General features: G+C 46.9%; 1 protein-coding gene across 1 annotated transcript in view; it reads right to left on the bottom strand.

Moving 5' to 3' along the window:
- The window catches only part of MYLK4 (myosin light chain kinase family member 4), a 73,644-nt gene extending 65,041 nt beyond the window's left edge, over positions 1-8,603 (bottom strand). The window contains exons 1-2 of the mRNA XM_032647319.1: positions 7,887-8,603; positions 6,323-6,593 (exon numbers count right to left, since the gene is read on the bottom strand). Coding sequence (XP_032503210.1) covers positions 6,323-6,593; positions 7,887-7,903 — 288 coding nt within the window. The 5' untranslated portion in view covers positions 7,904-8,603. The remainder of the gene's footprint in view (positions 1-6,322; positions 6,594-7,886) is intronic.
- Between the last annotated feature and the right edge of the window lie 3,551 nt (positions 8,604-12,154).

Raw genomic sequence — 12,154 nt, 5'->3', positions numbered from 1 at the left:
AATCAGACGTCTTTCCCTGATCAAAAGTTGTAAATGACGGGTGCGGTTCACCCGCACGCAACTGAAAATGCTGGGGGTTTGTCACCCTGCGGACGGCCCTTGGAGTGGCAGGGGGCTATGCAGCCTTCGGCACTCCCTTGTTCCACACCCCCGGGCCCCGCCCCCGCTCCCACCCCCACTCCCTGAAGGCGATTCCCAGGACAATCCCAGCTTCTGCACTCGAGCTCCTGACTCGGCGCCGCTTTCCGCGGGGACCTCAGGAGCGATGGCAGGGAGAACCGGGGCCAGCACGCGAGGGGCACTGGCTGAATTTGACCTGTTAGGGGTTTTCTATGTGTCTGTGTCCAGAGCGGAGACCTTGGGCCTCTCTTCTCTCCACTGCTGTCTGCTTATCACCCCCCCATCTTTGTTATCATCTCTATGTTTGGGGCAGAAAGTGAGAAATAAAGCCCAAAGTGTCCAGTGGCCCAGGACAAAGACCTGGACACAGCGCCCCGAGGCCAGCGTCCAGCGGCTGACGTGGCATCACCTCCTTACTAGGGGTTTGGGGTGACTTTCGGTTGTGAACTAACAAACCCTTTTTAAAATTTATATATGTGTATGTTATTGTGTATTTGAAAATCTAGAATAAGCACATCAAAAACATGATTCCAGGGACTTCCCTGGTGGCGCAGTGGTTAAGAATGCTCCTGCCAATGCAGGGGACACGGGTTCGAGCCCTGGTCCGGGAAGATCCCACATGCCACAGAGCAACTAAGCCCGTGAGCCACAACTACTGAGCCCACGTGCCACAACTACTGAAGCCTGTGTGCCTAGAGCCCATGCTCCACAACAAGAGAAGCCACCACAGTGAAAAGCCTGCGCACCACAACAAAGAGTAGCCCCCGCTCGCCGCAACTAGAGAAAGTCCACACGCAGCAACGAAGACCCAACCCGGCCAAAAATAAATAAATAAATAAATTAATTAATTAAAAAAACTTTTTTTAAAAAAAACACACCCAAAGCACTCCTAATTAGCCCAGCTATCTGTCAGCCTCTCCTCTGGGAAACGCTTGGAGGCCATGTCTCACACGGGGTTACACGGGGGAGTAACCCATTCTTTTCCACGCGCATGATGAAAGCGCACAGTGTTTCCCATTGGAGGCGTGTTCAACAGCCAAAAATGACTGACGCCTGGGCAACAGCGACAGACATCGTGTCAGGGGCGTGGACAGGAGCAGGGCCACCACGAAAGCCTGACTCCTTGAGTCCTGGGTCCTCTGCGCACCACCAGGACGAAGAGCTCGTAGTTTCTTGTTTGCTTTTGTTTGGTTTTGTTTTGGCTTTGGCCGTGCCACGTGGCACGTGGGATCCTAGCTCCCTGACCAGGGATCGAACCTGGGCCCCCTGCGTTGGAAGCGTGGAGGCTTAACCACTGGACCGCCAGGGAAGTCCCCATGGTGGTTTCTTGTTGAATAAGATATAAATCAGGCGTTTATATGCGGGTATAGGGATATATCACCCAACTCCCCTGCAGAAATTTTTTAACCATAAATTAAGGCATTTTCAATACAGGGAATATCCAAGGAGGTAAAAATTAACTCGTTAGGAGGGGTGAAAAAAATCTTGCTCTTCTCATGTGCAAAGCACAGATACAACTATAACACACGGACATGGATACAGTACATCTGTGGCATTAAGGTTTCATGGGAGGGGTCCCTGGTATGGGGGAGATGCTGATGAGAAAGACGGGGGCCGCTGTTGTCAGTCCACTTCCTGTGGGAACAAGGATCCAACAGGCTCCCTGTAGTATTTGCTAAACTGCCTTATATCGTCTTAAAAATAATTCATCTATGCTAATTGATAAAAGAGTTAAATATGTAGAAAGAACTGATTTCCCAGATGTGAATACCCTCTATTGGGAAGAGCCAAAATCCTTAGAATCTGAATTCTTACAGAATTCCACTGTTTTCCTGACAGAATTCCATTCCTAGAACAGCTACGGCATCACAGGAAAGGCACCATGGGGCAACGGTTCAAAGGAAAAATCACGGAAGGCCGTGCTCGGTAGCTTTGTCAGAAGAGGTGATCACTCTTCAGACACTGCTTTTGCATAGACTTCTTTGTAAGGGGAAACGATGCTTTGCTTTTGTGCTGTTTTGTTTTCCTAAGTCACATAAGAGGTAAGAGAAGAAGAGATGCTGACATTATTCTTAGCTCTCACAGACCAAAATAGTGCACGTCAGGGATGGCTGTCTCCAGATTCCCCGAAAGTTGGTGGAGAGGTTGACATATGAAGTGTGCCACCTGCCTCTCCTCATCCCAACCCCCAAGGCGGCCGTCCTGGGCGAGGACTGAGACGGGACATGCCTCCCCTCTGCAGGGCAAGCCCACTCCCTGGCTGGAAACACTCAAATAGGACAGTAACACAGATCCGCCACAGTTAAAAGTGACGACGTTACTACCTGCGTGTCCTCAAGGGCAGGCGCCTGTCTGCGACCTCCCCGTGTCATCACGGACCGGAGCACACGCCAGAGGATGGGAGACGAGAGAAGGCACACGCTGCCTACGATCCAGACGTCTTTTCTTCTAAGTGAGAAGTCCATCCCCGCCTTCCCTCCCCGACCCAGCGCGAGCACGTTCCCAAGCAAAACTCTACTCTGAGCAGGAGACGTTGCCCAGCCGCAGGGCTCTGCAGGGCCCCAAGGGAGACTCTTCCAGTTACGCCATCAGCGGGCAATCTGCCTCTTTAAAAGGAGAAAATAGGATGGCCCGTGTGACAGATCTGAAACAGGTGCAGCGGCAGAGGGAGACGGGGCTGGCGACAAGTGACACCCCCGAGAATGCGCTCGTCTTCAGTTCAAGGACAATTAGCACCACGGAAACTGGACCGCCGCCAGGGAGCTTTCTCCTGCCCTCGCGGTCCGGCGAGGAGCGCAGAGACGGGGTGGGGACACGCAGCCCTAAACATCACAACCCCTCCACCCGCAGCTACGCTATTCTGAGACCTAAGTTATAGTCACCGTGACTGCCGCTGAGGGTCCAATTTCATAGCGGTTAGGCAGGAAAGGCCACCTGCGATCAAATGTGCCAACTGCCATCACGCTTTACCCCAACCCACTCCAGTCTGTTCACATCCTGTTGAGGGCTATCTTGTTCTGTTTGGTCTTTGGAGCATTTGGAGCGGTTAAACATTCCAGGGGCTGTGATCCCGACCCCTTGGGGCCATCCTCACTTCTACCCTCCCCTCGGGACCACGCCTGGGGGTGGAGGGTAGGGGGCTAGGGGTGTCAGGAAAGCGGGGGAAACCAGAGGACAGGAGATGAGCACAGATAACCCCGGGCACAAAAAGCAGGGATGCATACAGCAAATGGGGGCGGGCCAAGGAAGGCGGACGGAACCGCGGGGATTTGGCCTCGGGTTGTCTGAGAACAGAAGCTCCTTGGCCTTCCATTAAGCAAAGAGAATGTGTGTGTGTGTTTGTGTGTGTGTATCAAAACAGCAAATTAGATCTGAGGGAAATGCAGCACAGGTCTTATGTATATAGCTAATAGAGAATGAACAAAAGAGGAAAGCCTGGATTTGACTGTGTGAAAGTAATACTAATAATAGTTACGAGAGCCGTTATCATTTACAAGTTAATGGCACATACACTGTAGCTATCACTCATCACTCACATGCGTCACATTCGTTATTTAAGTTCTACTTTATTTCAACACCATATTATGTGGCTTTAGATCTAGTTTATTATAGTGTATCTGCTAAAAGCCTTTAAAATTCTACACTATTTAGGTGATTTTGAACAGCCTTCGGAATATAAAAGAATGAGAAAAGTCAACTGAAAACAGAATCAAAAGGAAAGTTGGAAAACAAAAGGAACGAAACATAGTAGAAAAGTAGAGTATGTGGAATTTAATCAATTCAACAAAAAATAAAGCAGAGGAAAAGAAGGCAGTTCAAAATAAACCCAGAGGAAGAAAAATGAGTGAAAGAGAAAAACCTGGTTAAGAGCAGGAAAAGAAGAATCTGGGCTTCACCAAACTATGTTAACAAACATAAGTTGTTGGATGCATAGATAATTTTTTCCTCTTAGGAGAGGAAAGACTCTTCTAGAAAGAAATTGAGCCTCAAGCCTTCAGAACAGTTTGCGTGTCACTCGAGTGTCTGAAATTCAGTGTAAATTCTTGTCAGTGCACTGCAGGGAGGGTCTCGACTACGGTTAGCTGAGCTAAGCTTCTCAAGGAGAGGAGGGGTAAAGAGAAAGGGGGCCAGGTGGGAAAATGACGCGAGCATTTTTATGGTTCCTGGGAGGAGGGTGTGGTGTTGTGAAGATCTCCCGTGGCCCAGCAGGAGATTGAGCCGAGTCAGTCCAGCTCCGTCTGCATTCCGGAGGACATCCGAGCCGCTGGAAGGCCCTCCTTGCCCACCCCTGCCAGGCCTGCTGGCCGGCCGTGCATCCTCCCACTGGGCGAGTGAGGGCCTCCGGGGCCGGGGCCGGGGCCTGGGCCTTGGCAGACACAGAGAGAAGAGCTCCGCACCTCCCGACCATGTGCCCATCCGTCCTCCACAAGGCGAGACAGAGAGCCGGGGAGATTGCCGACATCTCTGGGCCTTGAGCCATTTACCAAGAAGAAACTGAATGGGACACACGGTCATTCCTCCCCACCTTCCACACAGCAGTGACCGCGGGGTCCACGCCAGGGCCCAGGTGACACAGGGGACATCAGACCAATCACAAAGGACGTTCTTCTAGGGTCTCTGAGGAACAACATTCTCAGTGCTTCCCTCAAAAATATCCTAAAGTATTTAACTTCCCAGTCATTTGATTTCTAATATTCTGGAGCAGTTCATCACAAAAACAATTCTTCCTAAAAATGTTCATGTTTCTGCTAAGCACCATTTCGCTCTTTAAAGATACGGCCTCGACTTACAAACATTATATCACAGAACCTGAAGGAAAACAGTCCTGGAAACATAATCAAATTCGTAGAAACTATTGCCAGTAGTTGGTTATTTCACAGTTATCCTGTAAGAATATTGTGTCTCCTCTGTTCTATAGAAATCAGTGAACAGAAGATTTCATTCATTTGTATTCATTTGTATTGTAAGCAGCTCTAATGAGGAAGCCCTCATATCTGACTTAAATTTTGCCCGTGGAAGTTTCTTCTTGGTGTTTGCTGAACAAGATGTTAGCTCAGCAGGAAAGTGGAGTCTCAAAACACCCACGTTTCCACCTGACTCGTTTCTTCTATCCAGCACATTTTACACATTCACGATGAAAAGAGTCCTCCGCCCCTTACATCTAACAGCTTTAGTTCATTGTCTACTGCTTCGTTAGAAGTGCCCTTCCTACCTGGACAGGGGTTTTCAGAACAGTAGCCAGACAAAGAGGGACGTACCCCAAACCTACCTAAGAATCACTTACTCTGATTATTGAAAATAATGATCCCCAGCCCTCAACCAGAATGCAGGACTCACGTAAATAGACCTGTTTGTTCCGCAAACATTCTTGGTGCCTATTCGGTGCCGTAACCAGGAAAGCAGCCAAGAATGCGAGGTGGAGTGAATGTGAAGTCCTGACGTTGAGGAGGGCATCCAGAGAAGGGTGACAAACAAGTTCCAAACAATTGCAGGTGCCAGAGTGAGGCCCACGCCAGGCGGGCAGGAAGGGTGCTCCGTGGATGGTGAGGGAGACCCAGCGAGCTCAGACAGGGGACGGGGTGCTGCCGGCTGACAACTACTGAACGCCTACCCTGGTGACAGAGCCTGTGCTGAGTGCTTTACATACGTTCAATGTTCCAACAGCTACGGCCCCACTATTCAGACAGGCAGCCCCGGGGCTGGTTTAGTAACTGCCCCAAAGAGCAAGTGGCCAGAATGGGGCTCTGCACGAGGTGTGTCAGCAGCAAGGGCTTGTCCCTGACTCTGACCGCCACTGTCAACAGCGAGGACCTCAGGGTCCTGAAGAAATTAGAAACTTCTGCAGGGCGATTGTGGCCCTCGCAGTGCTTCTCTGGATTTCATGCCCAAACCATCCTTCCTAAGAAATGTGTGTTTCCATACGTTCACCATCGTAACCTGTAAACCAGCCACCGGGCTGAGGAGCTGCCTGCAAGGGAGGGGTGCACGTTCAAAGGCCTCCTAATGACTTCCTACACCCACCTATACGTAAACCTCCATGAAACAAAATGGAAGTTTGCCTGTTCATGAAGTTTCCTTAACTCTACACAAGTGACCAAACAGAGTCAGAAAACGGTCGTATAAATGGCGACAGGTATTGCTTTATGTGAGAAAAGATAAAGTAGAACTGACACTTTTCAGGAGCCTAAATTAGCACAGTTACCTCACTCTTCCCAGATCTCGAATCCTGTTCACTAGAACTTTCTTCCAGAATACACTTCACTTTCTCCACCTCTTCCATGCACTGAAAAAAGGCCATTTTCTCCAGCTGGTCACCGTGGTAACATGTGCTGATCTCTTCCAGGCGCTTCACCTTCAGCATCTTGCTGGTGAGTCCGACTAAGTTCCTGCCTGGTGTGTGGTGCTCGTGCCCCTCCGCCTCCGATTTGTAAATCAGGATGCAGTCGTGACTTCTGAGTCTGCCTTCCCCTTGACTGTAAGGAGGAGAAACAGAGTCTCATCACCAACTCACGCATTTGACTCTGTGGGAAAATGACCACTGGGAATTTAGAAGTCGCTTCTATTTAAACAGAAGGGACCCAAAATTAGGAAGAGAAACGCAAATATCAATACTGAGTTTCAAATGCTGGAACTCTGAAAGGAAAAAGGTTTCTTTCCCCACTTTTTTCTACAAAAAAAAGTAAGACGCCACCTTAAGTTTCACTGGGCAACTACAATTTTCCCTCATTACCTAAAACAAGTGTTTATGTTAAGTTTATGTTAAGTGGCTGGTACAAGTATGGGATACAAAGTTTCTCTGGGTTTAACTGGATTTGCTGGTTTTGCTCCTCCTGGTCCTGGTGGGAAGGGCTTGCTGTGTAAGGAAGGGGCTCTCTGGCGCTCCCCCCGGGAATTCTGTGCCCTCGGAGGAGTGCTCTCCACCAAATGAGCCATTTCCAGAGCCCCTCTCTGCCTACATCTTAAACTGTTTGGTGCTTATTTTAAAAAGAACTTTGTTTCCTAATAATCCTCTCACATAGATTAAGATTCCCAGATACCTTTCTTTGCAGCCTCATTAGCAGCTAAGTACCGAAGGTTTCACGCCCTTGTGCTTTCCTTGCAATACTTCCCTCACAAATGTAGGTAATACCTGTTCTACTGCTCTGATACTAAAGATCCACGCGTATGCATGTGCCCGGGCATCTCCTGATCATTAGGGGAGACTGATGAGAACTTGTGGCCAGTTCCCTCCTAAGGCCCCCTGCTGGAGATTTTCTGGAAATTGCTTCTTCCAGCTTTTTCTCAATTTGGAATCATCTGTAATTAGCTCCACGAAACGTCGTCTTTCATTTTCTCAACTCAGCTAGTAAAAATAATACCCTGAGTTACAAATTATTTAAAATCCAATGCTCTACAAACTTCTACTGAACCACACAAAGACCTTACATTTAAACACACTCAAATGTAAGCAGGGTCAGCCAGAGCTCTGTAAAATACACCATAGACCGTCATCAGTGTTCTTACAAGTTGCCCTGAAAACAGTTATTATTAAAATAAGGATTTCATGACTACGTCTAAGACAAACTACAACTAAAATCTAATATGTAATTGTAGATGGTATTCAAGTTGGCTCAGGAAGCCACATAAAATTAACATATTAAAACAAAAGCTTGGGTCCAAGATATAAAAATTTTGCAGAGAAAATATTAAACGTTAAGCTCTACCTGGAGTTTGGTACAACTTGTTGTTTAAGGTGACGTAGAAAGACAGAAAATAAGAGTAATTACCATTTATAGGAGGACATGCTGGGGTCCAGACCATTCCAAGTGCAGAGTATAAGTTCCAGCAGATAAAAGGGAGTTTGCAGAGTTCAAAACAACTGTGCAATTCCCTGGTAAAAGTCTTCACTCACTGTCAGAGTAAGTCTTCTGAAAAGACAAGTGTCCACTCTGAGAGGAAGTATCCTCTCTCTCAAATGCCACTTTGAGCCCCTGTTTAAACTCAGATGGTCCTTGATCTCATGTTGCTCAGCTGTTGCCTTCTTAGTCAGATGGGGAAGAATATTAATTTTAGACACCAGGCTTTTCAAAGCTGACGGCTCCATTTCAGAGGTCAGGTAAGGAGAGGACAGACCGTAACAGTGGATGAAATATTACCTTCACCTTCTTGTCCCGTCAGGGTGGCAACACACTCAGGACTACAACGCTGCATTTGTCTTTGCCATCAGACGCCCTGCTCTCCTGCCCATTTCAGACTTGGCATTTAGGGCACGCTTCCAGCCAGAGGGTTTAGGTGAGGGAACCGCACAGCCACCTTTTCTGCCCACCTTACACTTTGAACACATCCAACTACAGTGGGAGAGAGCTTCTGATGGCCAAAGCACTCTGCAAGTCCTTAAAATTATTTGCAACATCTCCAGCTGTTCACAGCTGCAGGGAAAGTTCAAAGGCACAGGCATGAAGGGGAGTCACAAGAACAATAATAAACTCTCCCTACAAGCGACACCCTGGCTTCCCCTGCCTTCCATCACAGGCCAAGGAAAGAGAATCCAGTGCCGGCAAACCACCTGCCTGATCCCAACAGTAGCGGGTGCCTAGACTTACTGAAATTGCATAAAGCCTTGATTCCCCAGAAAATCAAACTAATAATACAAGCGATCCTGCAATTCTTTAACTTTCACCTCTTCAGAGCCTTTGCCAACCCCTCCACTCCCTAACCCAACACCAGTCTCTAGTGCCCTCTTGCTTTTCCAAAAAAAAGTCCTTATTTTTAATTCAGATCAATGTATTCCATATAAAATAAAAATATGTTTTCATTTTGAGTAGCATATAAAGAATTATAGCAAGATCGTTAAAAAGCCAAACGTTAGGTATTTTTCTAGGATTAGAGAACTTTGCTCTTCAGGAAGAATACCTAAACAATATTATGTATTTGTGAAAGATAAATTATGTGACACAATTGTTATGAAAAGACAACTTATTTGAGGTTATCAATTTTCCTTGGGGTAATTAAACTGTGAAAAAGTACTGATAAGGTGACCAATCCCCACACCCAAAGAAAACCATGTGTATGGCCTTCGGCTAATTTGACAGTACCCTCTACCCAGACCATCCAATCAGTGGAAGCAGACTTTCTGTACCCTCAGCTCCAGCAAACCAGCCGCAGGCTCTAATCAGCTAGAAGTCAGCAGAAACTGCTCCTTTGCATATTTCCTTAATAATTTTTTTTTATATTAGAGTAGTTTAAGATCTACAGAAAAGGTAAAAAGTGAAAGGATAGCAGAGAGTCCCCCTATGCTCTGCACCCAATTTCCCGGATTTCTAACCTCTTACTTGGGTATAGTACACTTGTCACAATGAATGAATCAATGCTGATACATCATTATGAACTAAACTCCATACTTTATTCAGACTTAATGAGTTCTTCCCTAATGTCCCTTTTCTCTGTTGGAATCTCATCCAGGATTTCATATTCCATTTAGAAACTCTAGGATTTATGATGGATTGGATACAGGGAGTGAAGGAAAGATGGTAGGCAAGGATGACTTTCCATCTTTTTTCCTGAGCACGTGAAGGAGAGTTGACATAGACTGGGATGGAGAAGGTCATGGGAGGAGTAACTCTGGGGGTAAAAGTCAGGCCCTCAGTGTTTGACAGGACTATTAGACATCCGAGTTGAACAGGTTGTGATATAGAAATCTAGGCTTCAGGGGAGAGGTCCAGGTTGGAAGTCATCACACGCAGATAAGTTTCATGCACAATGTGTATTCGATAAGCACCTGTCAATTGATTACTAGAGAGAAGGTTTTTAATTATGTCTATTTGTCCTAAAGGAAAAGTCAATGAAAAGAACCCATGCTACTTGTCTTCTAATATTAAACGACAGAAGTGCAGTTCTGCTGTGTCACACTATTTCTAGCTTCTGGTGGCACAGAGGACAAGCAGCCTGGTACAATACTGACCACCAAGAAGAACAGGTAGTGCATGCATACCCACTGTGGTCTACCCACCTAGCCTCAGCACCCTCTGTCCATACCCATAAAATCACTGGAACATCTTTAAAGATGCTCTAAGGCAGCGGTCCCCAACCTTTTTTGGCACCAGGGATGGGTTTCGTGGAAGACAATTTTTCCAGGGACCCGGGGAGTGGCGGAGGGTTCAGGCAGAAACGCGAGCGATGGGGAGCCATGGGGAGCGGCAGATGAAGCTTTGCTCGCTCGCCCGCCACTCACCTCCTGCTGTGTGGTCCCGTTCCTAACAGGGACCCCCGCTCTAAGGCGTGGAAAAATTCACAGTGAGGCTAGAAGCAGCCCCAGCGGTACTTTTTCTGGATTGCCCTCATATTCTGGAATTGCAAACCTTTTTTAAAAATACTCACCTCAGGGGCTTCCCCGGTGGCGCAGCGGTTGAGAGTCCGCCTGCCGATGCAGGGGATACGGGTTCGTGCCCCGGTCCGGGAGGATCCCACATGCCACGGAGCGGCTGGGCCCGTGAGCCATGGCCGCTGAGCCTGCGCATCCAGAGCCCGTGCTCCGCAACCGGAGAGGCCACATCAGTGAGAGGCCCGCGTACCGCAAAAAAAAAAAAAAAAAAACTAACCTCAGGAAAACAGCATTCCACAGAGCCATAGAAATTGTGATGCTTTTCAAGGGACATTGACCAGCAAGAGACCGTGCTGTCATAGGAGCAGGCGAGGCAGGCATTGCCAGTGACTCTGTGTGCTGGTCGGCGTCCAAAGCAGCCTGGACAATGCTCATGGTTTCTGCGTGTGCACAGCATTCGGAATGTCTCAGAACAAGGGTTCTTAAACGCCTACACACACAAGTGGAGCAATCTTCACAAACACCAAAATGCAGGTGAAAGGCATCCCTGTCATCCACATAGCTACTGAATTTTCTTCCTTTCAAAAAGCACCACTGAGCATGATTGGTGAGAGCAAAAACTGATACACTGCACTTCACCAAAATTCAAAATCTGCTCTTCAAAAGACACCACAGGAAAATGGAAAGACAAGCTACAGACTTGGAGAAAATACTGTGAAATCATTTTGATAAACGACTTTGATATTTGATAAACGACTCACATCCTGAAACAAACTCTTACAAATCAACAATATGATGACAACCCAATTTTACAAATGGACAAGAGATTTGAAGGCTAGCTTACCAAGGAAGATAAATAAAAGAAGTTAATATGCACATAAAAAATGCTCCGAAATCTGTCATTATAGAGATGAAAGTTAAAATCACAACTAAATCACATTTCACGCCCGCCAGAAGAGCTATAATAAAAAGGCAGCAGAAGGGAAATGCTGGTAAGGGTGTGGAGTGACGGCAACCCGCAGCACAAAGGTCGGAGGGAGTGTAAAATGGTGCAGCTGTCTTGGGAAATAGTTCCTTAAAAAGTTACTCCCCATATGACCTAACAGTTCTTCTTCCAGGTATCTTCCCAAGAGAAATGAAAACATTTGAACACACAAAGCCTCGCATGCAAATGTCCACAGCCGCATTATTCACAACAGCCCCAAACTGGAAACCACCCAAATGTCCAGCAATGGATTCAGAGAATGGAGAAAGGTAATTGATATACCCACTCAAATGCAATACTACTCAACGATAAAAAGGAATGAAGCACTAATCCCTGCTACAAGCTGGATAAACAAAAGCATTGTGCTAAGAGAAAAAAGCCAGAAACAAAGGCCGTATACTGTAAAGTTCCATTTGCATGGAATGTCCAGAAAAGGCACATCTATAGACACAGGAAGTAGATTTAGGTTGCCTGAGGCTGAGAGCAGGAACAGGCATTAACTGTAAACAGAATCGTACTGGGGTGATGGAAAGGTTCAAAAACAGTTTGAACAACTCATTAAGTTTCCAAACACGTAGTTGAATTGTACACTTACGATGGGTGAATTTTATGATACGTAAATCACACTTCAATAAAGTAATTAAGAAAGCAGAAAACCCAATAATATGAATAATGAAAGGTAAACTTGTTAAAAGAAGAAAGAAAAGCACCAGTGAACAGTTTATGGCCGGCTGTTCCAGGTGACCCAG

Source organism: Phocoena sinus, chromosome 11 (genome assembly GCF_008692025.1).
Source record: "Phocoena sinus isolate mPhoSin1 chromosome 11, mPhoSin1.pri, whole genome shotgun sequence".
NCBI classification, from domain to species: domain Eukaryota; kingdom Metazoa; phylum Chordata; class Mammalia; order Artiodactyla; family Phocoenidae; genus Phocoena; species Phocoena sinus.
The sequence above is the reverse complement of the archived record's forward strand: the minus strand, read 5'-3'. Positions and strand labels throughout refer to the sequence as shown.